This window comes from Pongo abelii, chromosome 20 (assembly GCF_028885655.2).
Source record: "Pongo abelii isolate AG06213 chromosome 20, NHGRI_mPonAbe1-v2.0_pri, whole genome shotgun sequence".
Taxonomy (NCBI): domain Eukaryota; kingdom Metazoa; phylum Chordata; class Mammalia; order Primates; family Hominidae; genus Pongo; species Pongo abelii.
Genome location: NC_072005.2, coordinates 21,128,641 through 21,150,351, shown reverse-complemented (window position 1 = coordinate 21,150,351; position 21,711 = coordinate 21,128,641). Strand labels below are relative to the sequence as shown.

The 21,711-nt window shown below is 39.9% G+C and overlaps 1 protein-coding gene, 1 long non-coding RNA gene and 1 pseudogene across 2 annotated transcripts in view; 1 reads left to right on the top strand and 2 right to left on the bottom strand.

Moving 5' to 3' along the window:
* Nucleotides 1–7: 7 nt before the first annotated feature.
* Nucleotides 8–5,530, top strand: LOC129051937 (uncharacterized). Its single transcript, XR_008516505.2, has 3 exons — nt 8–168; nt 333–443; nt 5,229–5,530. It is a non-coding gene; the product is annotated as an uncharacterized LOC129051937 (long non-coding RNA).
* A 907-nt stretch (nt 5,531–6,437) lies between these two features.
* On the bottom strand, nt 6,438–14,080 carry LOC134760697 (keratin, type I cytoskeletal 18-like; annotated as a pseudogene).
* A 3,593-nt stretch (nt 14,081–17,673) lies between these two features.
* The window catches only part of LOC129051817 (zinc finger protein 729-like), a 54,291-nt gene continuing 50,253 nt past the window's right edge, over nt 17,674–21,711 (bottom strand). Inside the window, 1 exon segment of the mRNA XM_063720002.1 lies at nt 17,674–21,480. Within this exon segment, the coding sequence (XP_063576072.1) occupies nt 20,309–21,480 (1,172 nt within the window). The 3' untranslated portion in view covers nt 17,674–20,308.

Genomic DNA, 21,711 nt, shown 5'->3' with positions numbered 1-21,711 from the left:
CAGAACACACAGGTGCTTGGTTCAACTGTATGTCACTATCCCATTTTTGGCCTTGACCTAGGTGAGAGATTCTCATGACCTATGGGCTGGGCCCAGGTATATGTCACAATCTTCTCTGTGGATTGGGCCCATGCAGGACAGCCACATCACCTTAATTCCTGAGCCCAGGTATATGTCAGTCCCCCTGAGAACTTGACCTAAAAAAGGTTCAAATCACCTCAGTACTTGGCCCAGTTTTATGTAATCCCACTTGTGGCTTTAGCCTAGGCAGCGGAGTCACATATCTTAGGTGCTGAGCTAAGAAATCTGTCAGAATCTTTTTTGTGTTTTAGGTCCAGGCAAAGTGTAACATCACCTAGGTGCTGGACCCAGGTACATGCCACAATCTACCCTCTAGGCGGGACCCAGGAGGAAGAGCAACACAACTCAGAAGACGGGTTCAGGTATATGTCACAATTACCTGGAGGTGGGGCCCAGGCAGGAAAGTCACATTACCTAGGTGCTGGAAGCAGGTGTATGTTACAATCCTCCCTTTGGACAGGGACCAGGAAGGAGAGATATATCACCTAGGTGATGGAAACACGTGTAAGCCCCAATTTCAAATGTGGGCAGGGATCAAGCAGAAAAGTCGCATCCACAGGTGTATCACAATACTCTCTTTGGGTAAAATCCAAGCAAGACACTCACATCACTTGGATGCTGAGCCCACCAATATGTCACAATCTCCCCTGTGGGCAGGGCACAGACAGGAGACTCACATCACCTTGGTTCTGGGCCCACTGATATGTCACAATCCCACATGTAGGCAGAGATGGGGCAAGAGAGTCGCATAACCTGGACACTGGGCCAGGAATATGTCACAATCCTTTTTGTGGGCAAAGCTGAGGCAAAATAATTATACCACCTTAGTTCTGAGCCCAGAAATATGTTACAATTTCCTGTGTGGGCAGGGCCCAGGAAGAAGTGTCCCATCACCTGGGTCCTTGGCCCAGCAATAAGTTACAATCTTCTTTGAGGGTAGGACCAAGTAAGAAAAGGAGACACATCACATAGCTGTTGGCCCTTGTAATATGTCGCAATCCCCACTGTGGGCAGAGCCCTGGCAGGAGAGGTGTATCACCTGAGTGCTGAGCCCAGCGATATGTTACAATATCTCCTATGGGCAAGACCCAGGCAGGAGATTTACATCACCTGTGTGCTAGATCCAGTGATATATCACCATGCACCCTTAGGACAAGGCCCAGAAAAGAGTCACATTACTGGGTGTTGGGCCCAGCAATATACCATAATGCCCTGTGTGGGCAGGGCCCAGGCAGCAGAGTTACATCACCTGGGTGCTGGGCTCAGCGATGTGTCACAATCTCCCATACGAGTAGAGCCGAGATAGGAAAGGAGACTCACATCACCTAGATACTACATCCAGCAGTATGGCAAAATCCCCCATTATGACAGGGCCCAGGCAGGAGAGTCACATCACCTGAGAGCTTGGGTCCAGGTATATCTCACAATCCTGTTTAGGAGCTGGACCCGGGCAGGAGAGGCACCTCACTCAGGTGCTAGGCAAAGGTATATGTCACAACCACATCTGTGGAAAGGTCCGGAGAAGAGCTTAACAATCCCACACATGTCCTGGCTTCAGGCATGAGAGTCAATGCCTGTGAGTTTGGTCCAAGTACATGAGTCAAAGTCTCAAGGGTTAGCTGGATTTGTGCATAAGATCCCCAATCCTGCCTGCAGGGGACTGTGTTTCAGCAAAGGAGTCACAGCCTCACCAGTGTTCTGAATCCTGGTCTGAGAGTCATTATCCAACCTGTGGAAAAGATTCACATAGGAGAGCCACAATTTCAACTTTTGACTGAATCCAGGTGTGAGATTAAGAACTTCAACAGCGGGGTGGGTTTATGAGAGGGTGACAATCCTTACTGTTGGCTGGGTGTGCATATGAGAGTCACAGTCGCTTCTGTGTGCTGGGCCATGTTATGAAACTCTCTGTATAACCCAAGGGCTTTATACAGTGTGCGAGACAGTTGCTATCTGCTCTGGAAATTTGTGCTGGTATGGAGCCAGGATCTTACTCATTGCCCTAGGTACAAGAGTCAACATCTCTCCTATTAGCTGGGTTCAGGTATGAAAGTCATCATTGTCCCTGTGTGCTGTGTCCAGAAATGAGTCAGCATCACACCTGTGGCCAGGCCTACGTATGACAGTCACAATTCCAACTGTGTACTCCTCTGAGATCCAGGACCTCACCAGTGGGTTGTGTCCATGTTTGAGGGTGACAATTCTGGCAGCTGAGTGTGAATATGAGAGTCATAATCTCATCTGAGTGCTGTGTTTTTGTTTTTGTTTTTTGAGACAGAGTCTTGCTCTGTCACCCAGGCTGGAGTGCAATGGCGCAATCTTGGCTCACTGCAACCTCCGCCTCCCAGGTTCAAGTGATTCTCCTGCCTCAGCTTCCCGAGTAGCTGGGATTACAGTCATGCACCACCACACCTGGCTAATTTTTGTATTTTTAGTAGAGACGGGGTTTCGCCATGTAGGCCAGGCTGGTCTCAAACTCCTGACCTCAGGTGATCTGCTTGCCTCGGCCTCCCAAAGTGCTGGGATTACAGGCATGAGCCACTGTGCCCTGCTCCTGTGTTCTGACACTCTCTGAACCACTCAAGGGCTTTATATGATATGTGTGAGTGTCATAATCCTCTGTTATCTTCATAAAAGTAGGAGACCCAGGACCTTACCAGTTGCCCTAAAGGTATCTATGAGAATCAAAATCTCTCCTATTGGCTGGGTACAAGAATGAGTTATTTTCACAGCTGTGAGTTGAGCCCAGGTATGTCACACTCTCACCTGCGGGAAGGAACAAGGCAAAAGAGTCACATCACCTAGGTGCTGGGCCCAGTGTTTTGTCACAATTCCTCCTGTAGGCAGGGCCCAGGCAGGAGAGGTGAGTTACCTCACCTAGGTGATGGAATCGGTGATATAATTCCTTCTGTGGGCCAGGCCCAGGCAGGAGTGTCATCTCACCTGTATACTGTGCCCAGAAATATGTCACAATCTTTTGTGCATAAGGCCCCCCAAAATAAGTGAAATGACCTAGATTATAGGCCTATAGATCTGTCACAAAGCCTTCTGTGGGCAGAGCCTAGGCAGGAAAGTGATATATCACTAGACACAGCATGTAGGTGATGTGACTCTCCTTCCTGAACTCTGTTCCCCAAGGGACACTGTGACCCATCACTGGGCACAGCACACAGGTGATGTGACTTTTTTGCCTGGGCCTTGATCTCAGGGGGCATTGTGACATATTGCCTTGCCCAGTACCGAGGGCAGGTATTAAGCAGGAGAAGAGACTAACACCACCTAGATGCTGGGCCCAGGCACATGTCACAATCCCATCTGTGAACAAACCCAGGCAGAAGAAGAGTAACATCTGGGTGCTGGGCCCAGTGATATGTCACAATGCAACCTGTGGTCAGGGGCCTGGCAAAAGAGGAGTCACATTACCTAGGTTCTAGGCCCAGTGACATGTCACAGTCACCAATTGGGCAGGTCCTAGACAGGAGAGTCACATCACCTAGGTGCTGAGTCCAGTAATGTGTCACAGTCCCAGAGCAGGGAGGGGGCAGGAGAGGAGATTCACATCATCTAGAAGATTGGCCCAGACAGATGTCACAATTTCTCCTTTGGGCAGTGCTAAAGCAAGAGGGTTACATTACCTGGGTGCTGAGCCCAGCAATATTTTACAATCCTTAGGGCAGGGCTCAGGCAGAGAGGAGATTCACATCACATGGTTGCTGGGCCCAGCGATATGTCACAATGCCCTGTGTAGGCAGTGCATAGGCAGGAGAATCACATTATCTGGGTGCTGGGTCAAGGAATATGTCACAATTTTCTCTGTAGGCAGGGCCTAGGCAGGAGAGCAGAGCCACATCACCTAGGTCCTGGGTTCAATGATACATCACAATTCCCTTGAGGGCAGGGCTCAGGCAGCAGAGTCACATAACCTAGGTGCTTGGCCTGAGTATGTGTCACAATCACATTTGTGGGCTTGGCCCAGGCAGAAGAGTCAAATCATTCAGATTCTGGGCAAAAATATCTGTCACAATTTCACCCGCAGAAAGGTCCAGGGATGACATTTACAGTCCTGCACATGTCCCAGGTTATGTATGAGAGCCAATCTCTCCTGTGGGTTGGGTCCAAGAATGCAAAGCAGTCTCGATGCTGGACTGAATCCCTGCATGAGAGCCCCAATTCCACCTGAGGTCCAAGAGCCATTATTCCACCTGTGGACTAGATCCATGTGTGAGAGTCACAGATCCAACCTTTGACTCACTCTTGGTGTGACATTCAAAACCTCAACAGTGGTCTGTGTCCATCTGGAAGGGTGACAATCCTTACAGTCACCTGGGTGTACATGGGGGGGTCACAGTCTCTTCAGCATGGTTGGCCCTGTTGACACTTTCGGTGCCACTTGAGGAATTTGTATGATATGTGTGAATGTTGTCATTCTCTTTGACTTTGGTACAAGTAGGAGACCCAGGACCTTATCCATTGTTGTAAGCCAACCTATGAGAGTCGAAATCTTTTCTCTTGGCTGTTGTCCAGGTATATGAGTCATTGTAGCATCTGTTTACCTATATGGGCCCAGGTATATTTAATAATCTCACTTATGCGCAGAGATAATGCAGGAGAGTCACATCACCTAGGTTCTGGGCCCAGTGATATATTCAGGATAAATGAATTACAATTTTTAAAATAAATACAGTAAAATAACAGGCCAGATGCAGTGGCTTATGCCTGTAATCCCAACACTTTGGGAGGCCAAGGCAGGTGAATCATCTGAGGTCAAGAGTCCAATACCAGCCTGGCCAACATGGTGAAACCCTGTCTCTACCAAAAATACAAAATTAGCCAGGCATGGTGACGTGTGCCTGTAGTCCCACCTACTCAGGAGGCTGAAGAAGGAGAATCACTTGAACCTGGGAGGCAGAGGTTGCAGTGAGCCAAGACTGTGCCATTGCACTCCAGCCTGGGCAGCAGAGCGAGACTTCACAGTCTCAAAATAAATAAATAAATAAATAATAAAATAAAAATAATTAACAATATCCAGATGAAACAGTTATCTGCATGTTCAAGTTGTTTAACTTATATCTTTCAAAAACTATAAATTTTTATAAACTATTGAAAAACTATTAAAAATATAATGTATCAATTTCTTTTTTTTTTAGTTTTAAAATACTGTCATGTGGCCAGGTGCGGTGGCTCACCCCTGTAATCCCAGCACCTTGGGAGGCCGAGGTGGGCAGATAACCTGGGGCCGGGAGTTTGAGACCAGCCTGACCAACATGGAGAAACCCCATCTCTACTAAAAATACAAAATTAGCCTGGTGTGGAGGCGCATGCCTGTAATCCCAGCTACTCAGGCAACTGAGGCAGGAGAATCACTTGAACCTGGGAAGTGGAGGTTGTGGTGAGTCAAGATCACGCCATTGCACTCCAGCCTGGGCAACAAGAGTGAAACTCTGTCTCTAAATAAATAAATAAATAAAACAAAATAAAATAAAATACTGTCATTACTTCTGGTTGACATAACACAAGAATTCAGATGTTGTTGCTGTAGAAACTCAATATGTCATGGCTGACTCCACTTTACTTCCTGTCTTTCTATTTTAGACAATCAAAGTAGCACAAGCAAAGCCAGAAATGCTACACCTCGATTGCAAATACACCAGTGCCCTTCTAGTGAGAATATATGTGTGAGGATATTAACTTGAAATTCTTGGCATCTTTTGTTGAAGTACAGACTTCTATATGACAAATAATAAAGACAAGAATTTAACACTGCAATAGAATCAGAAAGGTATTCTAAAAATACATTCTAATCCATTATTATTATTATTATTTTCACCAGAATGGTTGTGATAGAGTGGTTGCAGCAGTGTGGTCATAAATAACCCATACTGTGTACTTCATTATTTTTGGTCTATGATCATAAGACTTTTATGCTTAAAAAAAATGTTTTCTTGCCAGGCGGAGTGGCTCACACCTGTAATTCCAGCACTTTGGGAGGCCGAGGCAGACAGATCACCTGAGGTCAGGAGTTCGAGACCAGCCTGGCCAACATGGCAAAACCCCATCCCTACTACAAATACAAAAATTAACTGAGCATGGTGGCAGATGCCTGTAATCCCAGCTACTCAGAGGGCTGAGGCAGGAGAATTGCTTGAACCTGGGAGGCAGAGGTTGCAGTGAGCTGAGTTCACGCCACTGCACTCAAGCCTGGGTGACAGAGCCAGACTCCGCCAAAAAAAAAAAAAAAAATTATTTTCCTAATTTAGGAATTTAACATGATTTTCACAGCCTGACATTTTCAAAAATGGTTTATTCTAAAAGAGAAATGTGATTAAACTACTTTTTCCCCAAAAAGAGTAGAGTAACAAATTATAATCTAGTGTACAGTTAATAAATACAATATAAAGATATAGCCATTTATTTTAGTTGCATACTTGGGGATAAGACACTTTTTGGGCTATAAACCAAGGGCTTTCAGAGATATTAGCTCATAAAACGTGGGGCGACCTGGTATAAAAACATTCACCTCTATACTCAAAATGGACATAATTCTGTGTCTTTCACTCCTAATTTCAACTATTAACCCAGAACTGGAGAAATATAACATGCCATTATACCACAAAGCATTTTATTATTTTTATTTTGGATTCATGGGGGTATGTGGGCAGATTTGTAACATAAGTATACTGCATGATGTTGAAGTTTGGGCACTTAATAATTCCATTGTCCAAGCAGTGTACCTTGGCATTTTTTTTAAGAACTCCCAGCATTTATTGTTTCCATGTTCACCCAATGTTTAGCACCCAATTATAAGTGAGAACATGCAGTATCTGAAATACTTATATACAGTGCAATACTAAGAAACCACAGAAAAAGATGTTCTTTGAAGCAACATGGATGCAGCAGAAGGCCTTTATTCTTTTTTTTTTTTTGACCTTTGAACTTTTTATCGGCCTCCTGCTCCCCAAAGAGTACCCTGCTTCTGCTGGCTTAATGTCTCAGAATTTGGTGTCGTTGGTCTCAGACAGCACTTTGCCATCCATTCTCTGGTGGGTAGTGGTCTTTTTGATGGTTTGCATGGAGTTGCTTCTGTCCAGGGCATCACCAAGATTGAAATCCTCACCATCTTCCAGCAGGCAGAGGTAGTTGGCGATCTCAGCCTCCTGCTTGACTTTGATGTTCAGCAGGGCCTTGTACTCCTGGGCCTGGGTCTGTGCCAACTCTGACTACAGGTGCAGCAGGATCCCGTTGAGCTGCTCCATCTGCAGGGCGTAGTGGGCTTCCACCTCCCTCAGGCTGTCCTCCAAGCTGGCAGAAGGCCTTTATTCTAAGCAAATTAACAAAGAACATGAATCTAAGATTCATGGGTACCTACTTTAATTCTGTCTTTTTTTATGGTGAATAGTGCTGCAGTAAACATGTGAGTGCCTGTGTCTTTCTGGTAAAATAATTTCTTTTTCTTTGGGTATATACCCATTAATTTGATTAATGGGCCAAATAGCAATTCTATTTTTAGTTATTTGAGAAATCTTCAAACTGTGTTCTACAGGGGCTGAATTAATTTGCATTTCCACCAACAGTGTATACAGATTCTCTTTTCTCCACAACCTCAACATGTTTTCATTTTTGTTGCATTAACTTCTAAGGTGTTAGTTATAATTTTTTTTCTAGAGCCCTGTGTCTAGAAGAGTACTTTCTACATGTTCTTCTAGGGTTTTAATAGCTTGAAGTCTCACAGTTAAGTCTTTAAACTATATTGAGATATATTATTTATATGGTGAGAGGTGGAGTTTTTTTCTTCTCCTGCATATGACCAACGAGTTTTCCCCGTATCATTTATTAGATAGGGAGTTATTTTCTTTTTATTTCCCCATCCAAATCTCACCTTGAATTGTAATAATCCCTACACGTCATTGGAGGGTCTGGGTGGGAGGTGATTAAATCATGGGGGTGGGGTTTTCCCATGCTGTTCTCTGGGTTGGGAATAAGTCTCTTAAGATCTGATGGTTTTATAAAAGGGAGTTCTTCTGCACATGCTTGCTCTTGCCTGCTGCCATGTCTTGCTTTCCCTTTGGCTTTCATCATGAATGTGAGGCCTCCCCAGTCATATGGAACTGTGTCAATTAAACCTTTCTTTTATAAATTACCCAGTCTCAGGTGTGTCTTTATTAGCAGCATAAAAATGGACCAATATAGTCTGTATGTGTATTTTTGTACCAGAACCATGTTATACTGATTACTGTAGCTTGTAGCACAGTTAGAAGTCAGGTAATTTGAGGCCTCCAGATTTTATTTTGTTTGTTTGTTTAATGTTGTCTTGGCTATTCTGGCTTTTTTTATTCTTCCATATAAATTTTAGAATAGCTTTTTTCCCTATTTCTACAAAAATGGCACTGACAGTTTGATAGGAATAAAAATCTGCAGGTTGCTTTAAGTGGCATGGACATTTTAATTATATGAAATTTTCAAATTCATGAGCATGAAATGCTTTTCCATGTATTTGTGTTTTGTCTGATTTCTTTCAGCAGTGTTTTTTTTGTTTTCTTTGTTGAGATATTTTACCTCCTTCATTTAATGTATTCCTAAGTATGTTGTTTTTTGTTTGTGGCTATCCTAAATAGAATTCTGTTCTTTTATTTTTTACCTCTGAACTTTTTATTGGCCTCCTGCTCCCCAAAGGGTACCCTGCTTCTGCTGGCTTAATGTCTCAGAACTTTGGTGTTGTTAGTCTCAGACACCACTTTGCCATCCACTATCTGGTGGGTGGTGGTCTTTTGGATGGTTTGCTTGGAGTTGCTGCTGTCCAGGGCATCACCAAGATTGAAGTCCTCGCCATCTTCCAGCAGGCAGCGGTAGGTGGCGATCTCAGCCTCCTGCTTGACTTTGATGTTCAGCGGGGCCTTGTACTCCTGGGCCTGGCACTGCCCCTCTGCCCGGGTCTGTGCCAGCTCTGACTCCAAGTGCAGCAGGATCCTGTTGATCTGCTCCATCTGCAGGGCTTAACATGCCTCCACCTCCCTCAGGCTGTTCTCCAAGCTGCCCTTCAGATTTCTCATTGAGTCCAGGTCAATCTTCAAGGACTGGACTGTACATCTAAGCTCTGTGAGCATCATCTCAGCAGCTACAACCTTGGTGGACTGCGTGGTGACCACTACAGTGCTCTCCTCAATCTGCTGAGACTGGTACTTGTCCAGCTCCTCTCGGTTCTTCAGAGCCAGCTCGTCGTATTGGGCCTGGATGTCTGCCATGATCTTGGCAAGGTCCCAAGCTTTGGGGGCAACTACCTCCCTGGTCAACCCAGAGCTGTCAACCTGGGCTTGTAGTCCTTTTACTTCCTCTTTGTGGTTCTTCTTCATAAAGAGCAGTTCCTCCCTGAGAGCCTTGATCTCTGTCTCCAACTGCAACCGAGTGACATTGGTGTCATCAGTGACTTTGCGAAGCCCATGGATGTCGCTCTCCACAGACTGGCACACAGCCAGCTCTGTCTCACACTTGGCTCTAAAGTCATCAGCAGCAAGACGGACTGAAGGGGGCCAGCCCCTCCACACCTGTGGGTATTTCTCATCAGGTGGGATGAGAGACAGAGAAAAGAAATACGACACAGAGACAAAGTATAGAGAAAGAACAGTGGGCCCAGGGGACAGGTGCTCAGCATACGGAGGACCCGCACCAGCGCCAGCCTCTGAGTTCCCTCAGTATTTATTGATCATTATTTTCACTATCTTAGTGAGGGGAGTGTAGCAGGGCAGCAGGTGGGGAGAAAGTCAGCAGGGAAACATGTGAGCAAAGGAAGCTGTTATAAGTTCATGGAAAAGTACTGTGTCCAGATGTGCACATAGGCTAGATTTATGTTTCTCTTTACCCAAACATCTCAGTGTAGCAAACAGCAACAGAGCAGTACTGCTGCCAGCATATCTTGCCTCCAGCCACAAGGCGGTTGTCTCCTATCTCAGAAGAGAACAAATGAGAATGGCCAGCTTTACACTGAGACATTCCATTCCCAGGGACGAGCAGGAGACAGATACCTTCCTCTCATCTCAACTGCAAAGAGGCCTCCCTCTTTCAGTACTCCTCCTCAGCACAGATCTTTTACAGGTGTCAGGCTGGGGGATGGTAAGGTCTTTCCTTTCCCATGAGGCCATATCTCAGGCTGTCTCAGTGGGGGGAAACCTTGGACAATACCCAGGCTTTCTTGGGCAGAGGTCACGGCAGCTTTCCACAGTGCATCGTGTCCCTGGTTAATCCAGAATGGAGAATGGTGATGACTTTTACTAAGCATACTACCTGCAAACATATTGTTAACAAGGCACATCCTGCACAGCCCTAAATCCATTAAACTTTGATTCATTACAGCACATGTTTCTGTGAGCACAGGGTTGGGGCTAAAGTTACAGGTTAACAGCATCTCAAAGCAGAAGCAATTTTTCTTAGTACAGATCAAAATGGAGTTTCTTATATCTTGCTTTTCTACATAGACACAGTAACAATCTGATCTCTTTCTTTTCCCCACAACGGACATTGTTGATCTGCAGAATGATGTGGGCATTGTCCACAGTATTTGTGAAGATCTGAGCCCTCAGGTCCTTGATGGCCTTGAAGTAATGGCTTGTCTCTGACCTGGGGTCCCATCTTCTCCAGGTGCTCCCGGGTTTTGCTCTCCACCTTCTGGTTCTCGGTCCTCAGGCTCCTCACTCTGTCCAAGTAGGAAATCAGGGAGTAGTTCAGGATTTGCACGGTCTTCTCATTCTGGATGCCTCCCATTCCTGTCAGACTCCCGGCTATCCCTGCAGACAGGCCCCTGGACCCCATGCCGCCTCGGAAGCAGTGAGGCAGGACACAGAGATCCTGGAACTAGAAACCCCATGCCTGCATAGATGATGGCTGTGCTGCTGACCGGCCAGGCACCTGGACAGAGCCCAGGGACCGGTAGTTGGTGAAGAAGGTGGAGAGAATGGTGAAGCTCATGCTGTCCAGGGAGGAGAGCGAGAGGACAGGACTCAGGCTTTGTTGCTGACCAGAACTGTGTTTTTCATTTTTTTCTCAGCTTGAGTGTTATTCATGTACAGAAATGCTACTCATTTGTGTATGTTAATTTTGTATCCTGAGACTTTGCTTAAGTCACTTTTTAGGCTTAGGGGTCTTTTTGTGACCTCTCCAAAGTTTCCCAGGTAGAGAATTATATCATCTGTGAGAATAATTTGACTTTCTCTTTTCTTATTTAGATCCCTTTTATTTCTTTATCTTGTTTAATTGCTCTAGCTAGGACTTCCAGAACTATGTTGAATGCAGGTGTTTACAGTGGATATTCTTGTCTTATTTTTATTCGTATGGAGAGTTCATCCAGCTTTTGCCTGTTCAGTATTATTTCAGCTGAAGATTTGTCACAGATGGCTTTACTATTTTGAGATATTTCTTTAATACCTAGTTTGTTGAGAATATTTTTATAAATATTGGATTTTTTGAATGCTTTTTCTGTATCTATTGTGATAGTCATGTTTGCTTTTAATCATCTTTACTTGATGAATCACATTTATTGTCTTGTATATGGTGAAACATCCTTGCATTCATGAAGTAAAGCTCCCATGATTGTGGTAAAATAACTTTTTGATTTGATTATGAACTCAACTTGCTAGTATTTTATGGAGAATTTTTGTTTTAATGATCACCCAAAATATTGGCCTATAGTTTTTGTTGTTGTTGTTTTGTCTTCACTAGATTTTGGTATCAAGGTGATACTGGTTTTATATAAACAGTTAGGAAGAAATCCCACCTTGATTTTTGGAGTACATTCAGAGGATTAGTACGGCCTCATCTTTGTATATGTGGTAGAATTTAGCTGTGAATTCATCTGATCTAGGGGTATTCATGGTTTGTGGGTTTTCTATTACCAATGTATATATTTCTATTACTAATGAATGATTTCTATTACTATAATGTATAATTATAATGTATAATGTAAAATATAATGTATAATTTCTATTGCTAAATGTATAATTTCATTATACATTTTATTATTTTTGCTGTGTTCAAGATTTTTGCTTCTTTCTGGTTCAATCTTGAGAGGTTGTGTGTATTCAGGAGTTTATTTTCTGTAAATTTTTTAGTTTGCATGCATGGAGATGTTCATAGTAGTCTCTGAGGATGTTTTGTATTTATGTCGAGTTAGTTGTGATTTCACAACTTTAACATTTAAATAGATGCAGAACAAAAGTTTGACACATTCCCTAATGATAAATCTCTGAAAAAAATTAAGTATAGGACAAATGCACCTGAAGCCAATAAATGCCACATATAACAAAAAAGTGCATAGGAAACAGCATACTAAACAGGGAAAAGGTAAACTTTTACTCTGAAAGCTAGAACAAGACAAGGATGCCCATTTTCTTCAGTCTTGCTAAACATAGTACGAAATGTCCGAGACAGAGAAATTAGAGAATAAAATCAAAGGCATCCAGATTGGAAAAAGAAGTTAAATTATTACTATTTGTAGAAGACATAATCTTAAGTATAGAAAAGCCTGAGACTTTACTAAGAACTACTAGAAACTAATAAACAAATTCATTAAATTTACAGAATAAAAAATCCACATGCAGAAGTCAGTAGCATTTTTGTAAACAATTAACTATCTCAAAATAAAATTAAAAAACAATCCTATCTACAATAACTGTGGTAACTATACTTTGAGATAAATGTAACCAAAAAGTTGAAACCTTACATTATAATCTAAAGAATATTAAAGTAATAATTAATACACAATTGAAAAATATTTATGAATTGGCATTAATATTGTTAAATATCTGCATTATACAAAATGATCTACAAATATAATGCAACTTCTATCAAAATACCAGCAACAAACTTCATAGGAATTAAGAAATATATATTTAAAATTTATATGGTACCACAGAAGACCCTGAGTAGCAAAAGCAATCAAACAAAACAAAAAAGCCTGAACCTATTACCCTACCTGGCTTTGAAATATGCTACAAAGCTATAGTAACCAAAACAGTATGGTACTTCAATAAAAAAAGACACATAGGCCAATGGAGCAGAAGAGAGAAATGAGAAATATATTCATGTACTTACAGCTGATTATATTAACAGGTGACAATCTTTTAGGGAAATGACAGTATCTTCAATAGATGGTGTTGAGAAAACTTTATAGCCACATGCAGAGCAATAAAATGAGACCCTCATCTCACACCATATATAAAAATCAACTTAAAATAAATTAGATATTTAAATGTAAGGCTTGAAACTCTGAAACTACTAAAAAAAATACACAGTGAAAGCCCCATAACATTGGTCTGGGCAGTGACTTTCTAAAATGTAACCTCAGAATCCCAGGGAACCAAAGAAAAAATAGAGGAGTCAGATTAATTCAAATTAAAAAGTTGCTGCACAGAATCTGATACAATCAACAGGATGAGAAGACTAAAAAATGGGAGAAAATATGTGCAAATTATACATGTGACAAGGGTTTAATATTAAAATATATAAGAAACTCAATTATAGAATAAAAACAAACAATATTAAAAATGAGTTGAGCTTAAATATTTTTCAAAAAAGACACACTTACAGGCAAGAGATATAAAAAATACTCAATATCAATTATTACCAGGAAAAGCAAAGCAAAAAAAAAAAAAAACAAAAAAAAAAACTATGATATCAACTCACTTCTGTTAGAATAACTCTTATTTAAAAAAAAAAAATTAGTAAAGGTGTGAAGATAAAGGAATGCTTGGGGGCCGGGTGCTCACGCCTGTAATCCCAGCACTTTGGGAGGCTGAGGTGGGTAGATCACAAGGTCAGGAGATTGAGACCATCTTGGCTAACACGGTGAAACCCCTACTAAAAATACAAAAAATTAGCTGGGCGTGGTGGCGGGTGCCTGTAGTCCCAGCTACTCGGGAGGCTGAGGCAAGAGAATGGCGTGAACCTGGGAGGTGGAGCTTGCAGTGAGCCGAGATTGCACCACTGCACTCCAGCCTGGGTGACAGAGCGAGACTCCATCTCAAAAAAAAAAAAAAAAAAAGAAAAAGAAAAAAAAGAATGCTTGCACATTGTTTGCTTGAATGTAAATGAGAACAGACATTATAAAAAACAAAATAGGCTGGGCAAAGTGGCTCATGCCTGTAATCCCAGCACCTTGGGAAGCTGAGGCAGGTGGATCACCTGAGGTTCGGAGTTCGAGACCAGCCTGACCAACATGGAGAAACTCTGTCTCTACTAAAAATACAAAATTAGCCAAGCGTAGTAGCACATGCCTGTGATCCCAGCTACTGGGGAGGCTGAGGGAGGAGAATCGCTTGAACCTGGGAGGCAGAGGTTGCAGTAAGCTGAGATCACGCCATTGCACTCCAGCCTGGCAACAAGAGTGAAACTCCATCTCAAAACAAACAAACAAAAATAAATAAATAATAGAGAAGTCTCAAAAAATTTAAAATAAAACTATAACACAGCAATTGTAATATTGGACATATATCCAAAACAAATAAAATCAGAGTAAAAAAACGTTTGCACTTCTATGTTGTTTGCAACACTCTTTACAATTGTCAAAACATAAGAGTCAACAGTTCAACATCGAATGAGTAAATAAAGACAATATAGTAGGCTGGGTGCAGTGGCTCATGCCTGTAATCTCAGCACTTTGGGAGGCCAAGGCGGGTGGATCACTTGTCAGGAGTTCAAGACCAGCTTGGCCAATATGGTGAAAACTCATCTCTACTAAAAATATAAAAGTTAGCTGGGGGGAGGTTGCAGTGAGCCGAGATCGCACCACTGCACTCCAGCCTGGGCTACAGAGCAAGACTCCGTCTCAAAAAGAAAAAAAAAAAAAGTATGATATATGTAAACAATGGAATACTACTTATCTTCAAAAAAGAAAATTCTATTATTTTCAGTCGGATTGATGAACCTGGAGGACATTACATTACCTGAAATAAGTCAGGCACATAAAGATTATTATTATTTTTGTGACGGAGTCTTGCTCTGTCGCCCAGGCTGGAGCGCAGTGGCACAATCTCGGCTTATTGCAACTTCCGCCTCCCAGGTTCAAGTGATTCTCCTGCCTCAGCTGGGACTACAGGCGCCCGCCACCATGCCCAGCTAATGTTTGTATTTTTAGTAGATGGGGTTTCATCACATTGGCCGTGCTGGTCTCAAACTCCTGACTTTGTGATCTGCCCGCCTTGGCCTCCCAAAGAGCTGGGATTACAGACGTGAACCACCGCACCCGGCCCAGAAGGATTATTTTGTAATTTTAGTACAAATGGATCCTAAAAAAACGTAATCTCATCGAAGTAGAAAGTAAAATGGTGACCACCAGATACCAAGGTATTTAGAAGGGGGGTTTGGAAAGATGTCAGTCAAAAAATACATAATTATACCTGAATAGGAGAAATAATTTCAAAAGATTTTTTGTACAGTATGGTGACTATAGTTCATAATAATGTATTTTTGAAAAGTGCTAAGACTATGTCACTTGCTCTCACCACAGAAAATGTTAACTATGTGAGGTAAAGCCTTAATTACCTAGAATTAAACATCTGACAATGTATACACATTTCAAAATTCATATCTTACAGAATAAATATTTATTTATTACAGATAATAACTGCATAAAAACATTTGGTCTCATGACTGGCCACTCTTCGAACACACTAAACAAGTCTGTGAGCAAACTAATAGGATATGTTTCAATCCAAAAGCCGCCATGATCTCCACATTTTCCAGAGAAAATGATCAAGAAGTTGGCTACAGTTATGTGACTAAGAATAGAAACTCTAGACTGAACTTCACCCACTAAAAAAATTATATAAGACTGAGAAATTTTTTCAAATTGTAATATCAATATAAAAAAGAAATATTATTCCAAATTTTAAATCCACAGAGGTCATCTTATTATTTTACAAACTTTAACATTCACACTTAAAAATAGAAGATTCTGCATGGAAATGTTAAGTTGTGCTATATCATAGAAAATTAAATTTAAAAAATTTCACTTACCATTAGCTCTCTTAAAAATTTAATTTCTGAGATATATTTTTTAGCAAATATTTGCCACACTTTGTGTAAGATTTTTTTCTTTTACAAGCAGAAAAAAAGAACACTAACTGACTTATTCCTCTCACCTGTGGATACTGAATGCCTTTTATCTTAATTAACTGATCTGAAAGTTGTATTGATAAGCAAACTCTCCAGTTAAAACTAATTTTTTAGTACATTTAAAAAAATACCAACTTTCTCATCAAAACTTACAAAGTACCATGTAAAATGACATGGCATAAAGACAACAATGAGAAAACCACAGATATAATACAGAAAAAGAAAGAAAAGGGCTGTGATGCATACATAGCTGGAATACACATAGTAAAACAAAAGATACTTAGAAAATAAAGGAAGCAGAATTTCTCTTTAAATTCAGCAAGAGTCAGCTTTGTAGCCTGGAAAAAATGTCTTCTTAACATGAAGAATCAATATTATTTTTTCACCATTGATATTTTCCATCTCTGACTTGAAGTTACAAACTAACTTCAGCAGGAATATTTATAGCTTGTTATGCAGCATCTATTACACAGCAGGCACTGTCATGTTTGTTTGCTACATTTATATATAAAAACATCCTCATGACTTATAAAGCATCCTTAGTACTTACCGGAAAAAAAATTGGCTCAATAAATAAATATAGTTATTTCAATTATAAAAAGTGAAAAGAACAACAACTAAAGCAGGTTTAGAGTTCTCCAATTAAAAGAACAAATGAAATGTTCTAACAAAATAAAATATAACGATACACTAATTTTGGAATAACATCTAAACATTATTTTGTGTGCACTACTAAATTTTATAAAAGCATTATAATCCCTGACAAGCTCACATAATAATGCCTCAGAAACTATAAAAAAATTATAAAAAACAAGAAAATTATAGGTCCAACATGAGTACCAGCCAAGTCAAAACAAAATATTTGCATGGGAAGATTCTTAACCATAAGCCATAAGATATTACAATAACACAAAGCAGAGAGTATACATTTGTTTTCAGCATTTTTGAGGTATTCAGTTTTCTAGTAAACTAGTTACCTTATTATTATTTTTTTGAGATGAGTCTTACTCTTTCACCCAGGCTGGAGTGCAGTGGCATAATCTCAGTTCACTGCAACCTCCGCATCCTGGGTTCAAGCAATTCTCCTCTCTCAGCCTCCTAACTGGGACTAGAGGTGCACACCACCATACCCAGGTAATTTTTGTATTTTTAGTAGAGATGAGGTTTCACTATATTGGTCAGGCTGATCTCGAACTCTGGACCTCAGGTGATCCACCCGCCTCAGCCTCCCAAAGTAATGGGATTACAGGCATGAGACACTGCACACAGCCAATTAGTTACCTTATTAAGATGATTTGTTTTGTTCCAATATTGCTCTTTTCTTCTGAATATAGGTACAAATTCATATGCACAAAAACACACAGACTTTATAATTTTCTTACCCCTAAGGTTTATCTTTAGAGTAATATGTGTATATTTACCTCTGTAAATAAAAATTAAGAGTCTGTATGTGTTTGCAGGCAGAGAAGCCAGGTTTAAAGAAAAATATTAACAAATTTTTAAATGTTTATTCAGAATTCAGAAATGTATGGATTTTATTAATACTTCTATACAATTCTTATTATGACCATAAAATAAAATTATGACCAAAATCTTGCCACTTGCCAAAGTGGCCAGAAGGAAGTAGACATTCCATGCAAATTGGTTACTGTAACCAATAACAATTGCACATTTCAAAATAACTAAATGTGTAGAATAGGTTTGTAATACAAAGGGTAAATGCTGGAGGTGATGGATACTTCACTTACCCTGATGTGATTGTTACATATTATATGCCTGTATCAAAATATTCTATATATGGCATAAATATATACACATACTATGTACCCACCAAAATTAAAAAAAAAAAATAAGTTCATATAAGAAAAACGAATAAAAATTTTACCTACAAGAACAATATTCTTTAACCTATTTGCAGTTTAAAGCCACTGGCAAAAGAGATGTTAGTTCATTATGTTACCAAATTACACAGTGTAACCATCTTTTAACTACATTCTTGAGTAAGGTAGATAGGTTAAACTTAGTGGCATCGTAAAACATCATTGAATGCACAATGGTCATAATATGTTAAAAAAAGTTTAATTAAAAAACTAAGTTTAAATGTAATCTGAAAATTTAAAAATGTACTGCATTTTATTACATAGAACTATAATTAGTAAAATAATATATTACTAATTTTAGCTAAAATTAAAAATGTTTTTCATTCACTATAATGCAGAATATTACTCTGAACAACTACCTCATATATCACTCAATGATTATGTTAACCACAAAGAGCCCCACCACTTAGAGTTTCATCATGCATCTTACATTTTAATGTTCTTATTCTTTTTTGTTTTTGAGATGGAGTCTCACCCTGTCACCCAGGCTGGAGCATACATAAGAATGGTGTACTTTTTTGTTTTTTTTTTTTTTGAGACGGAGTCTTGCTCTGTTGCCCAGGGCGTGCCCTCGGCTCACTGCAACCTCCGCCTTTTGGGTTCAAGTGATTCTCCTGCCTCAGCTTCCCGAGTAGCTGGGATTACAGGTGCGCGCCACAGTGCACAGCTAATTTTTGTAGTTTTTAGTAGATGGGGTTTCACCATATTGGCCAGGCTGGTCTCGAACTCCTGACCTCATGATCTGCCTGTCTCGGCTTCCCAAAGTGCTGGGATTACAGGTGTGAGACAATGCGCCCAGCCTAATGTTCTTATTCTTTAATAGAAAAGGTCATAAATAATGACCACCTAATAAAAAAACTCATATCTTTGATGTAGCAACCACTGATCACATGCTTTCACATGTGAATATAATAGCAGTGAAGAAGAAACAGCATGAAGTAATTTGAAAGTTGAATTACATGATTATTTGTTTTTCAAAAAACCTGTAATATTTTTAAGGAAAAAAGTATACTTTGAATGTAATTAAAACTCTGCAAAAAATGTCCTACTTCTTTTAAAGTTACATACAAATAATATATCCACCAAATTTAGTTTTGGATTATTTTCTATACCCACCACTCTGATTTAGTGTAGTGTCTGAAGTGCCAGCACCTTAGATATTTCTACTGTGAACCCTCTGATATTTACATGAACTTAATTTTGGATTAAATATATTTTTATATCTACTGCATCTGCAAAAATATATTTTAGTATGAATCCTCTGCTGCTTTTTAAGCTGTAGTTTTTGAAAAGGTTTTTCAAAATTTGTTACATTTGCAGGGTTTTTCTCAAATATAAATTCTCTGATGTTGGCCAGGTGTGGGGGCTCATGCCTGTAATCCCAGCACTTTGGGAGGCTGAGGCGGGCAGATCACCTGAGGTCAGGAGTTTGAGACCAGCCTTACCAACCTGGAGAAACCCCGTCTCTTCCAAAAATACAAAATTATCCAGGCTTGGTGGCACATGCCTGTACTCCCAGTTACTCGGGAGGCTGAAGCAGGAGAATTGTTTGAACCCAGGAGGTGGTGGTTGCGGCGAGCCGAGTTCACACCATAGCACTCTAGCCTTGATAACAAGAGCGAAACTCCGTCTCAAAAAAGAAAAAAAAAAAATTCTCTGATGTTAAACAAAGTTTAAGCGACTGCTTCAGGGGTTTCCTCTAGTACAAAATCTGTATAATAAGATTTGTGGTACAAGTAAAGGTACTACAACCCTCTTTAAATTTGCAATGTTTGCCTTCAAAATGATTACTCTTTTTCACATTAAAGGCTTATATTTTCTGAATGCTCTTTTGACAGTAATTGCATTTATAATGCTTTTATTAAGTACTTTCTGATGCTGAGTAACATGTAAGTAGATATTAATGGCTTTTCCACATTCTTTATATTTGTATAATTTTTCTCAACTAAAAATTCTTTTCTGTGCAATAAGGTGTGAGCATAAATTAAGTTTTGCCACATTGTTTGCACTTGTAGTTTGTTCCAGTATGAATTATCTTACCTAAAATAAAGTGTGACAACCATTTAAAGACTTGCCACATTCTTCACATTTTTAGAATTTCTCACCAGTATGATTACTTTCATGCTTATAAGTTTGAGGTGTTGTCAAAATTATTGTCACTTCTTTCAGGTTAGTAGAGTTTCTCTCCAGTATAAATTTTCTTATGTTTAGTAAGACTTGTGAATTGGTTAAAAGCTTTGCGCTAATTTTCACATTTGTAATTTTTCTCCGGTATGAATTATCTTATGTTTAGTAAGGACTGAAGACCATTTAAAAGCTTTGTCACATTCTTCACATTTGTAAGGTTTTTCTCCAGTATGAATTCTCTTATGTTTAGTAAGGTTTGAGGACTGGTTAAAGGCTTTGCCACATTCTTCACATGTGTAGGGTTTCTCTCCAGTATGAATTTTCTTATGTTTAGTAAGTTTTGAGGACTGGTTAAAAGCTTTGCCACATTCTTCACATTTGTATGGTTTCTCTCCAGTATGAATTATCTTATGGATAGTAAGGGTTGAGGGCCATTTAAAACCTTTGCCACATTCTTCACATTTGTAAGGTTTCTCTTCAGTATGACTTTTCTTATGTCTAGTAAGATTTGAGGACTGGTTAAAAGCTTTGCCACATTTTTCACATTCATAGGGTTTCTCTCCAGTATGAATTTTCTTATGTTCAGTAAGTTTTGAGGATTGGTTAAAAGCTTTTCCACATTCTTTACATTTGTAGGGCTTCTCTCCAGTATGAATTATCTTATGTTTAGTAAGGGTTGAAGAGTGTTTAAAAGCTTTGCCACATTCTTTACATTTGTAGGGTTTCTCTCCAGTATGAATTATCTTATGTGTAGTTAGGTGTGAGAAATGATTAAAGGCTTTTCCGCATTTTTCACATTTGTAGGGTTTCTCTCCAGTATGAATTATCTCATGGGTAGTAAGGTGTGCAGACTGGTTAAAGGCTTTTCCACATTTTTTACATTTGTAGGGTTTCTCTCCGGTATGAATTATCTTATGTGTAGTAAGGTTTGAGGACTGCTTAAAGGCTTTGCCACATTTTTCACATTTGTAGGGTTTCTCTCCAGTATGAATTTTTCTATGGGTAGTAAGGGTTGAAGATCGGTTAAAAGCTTTACCACATTCTTTACATTTGTAGGGTTTCTCTCCAGTATGAATTATCTTATGGGTAGTAAGAGTTGAGGATCGGTTAAAAGTTTTGCCACATTCTTCACATTTGTAGGGTTTCTCTCCAGTATGAATTTTCTTATGTTTAATAAGGTTTGAGGACTGGTTAAAGGCTTTACCACATTCTTCACATTTGTAGGGTTTCTCTCCCGTATGAATTCTCTTATGTTTAGTAAGGGTTGAGGACCAGTTAAAGGCTTTTCCACATTCTTCACATTTGTAGAAATTTACTCTAGTATGAATTCTGCTATGTTCAGTTAGGCATGAAATCATGCGAAATGATTTGCCACATTCTCTACATTTGAAAGGTTTCTTTTTAGTATGTCTTATCTTAGGTCTGTTTGAATTTGAAAATTTATGAATGACTTTTACATATTTATCACACTGAAATATTTTGCTCTGGGTAGCTGCGAGGCATTGGTAAAGTCCATTATAACCTC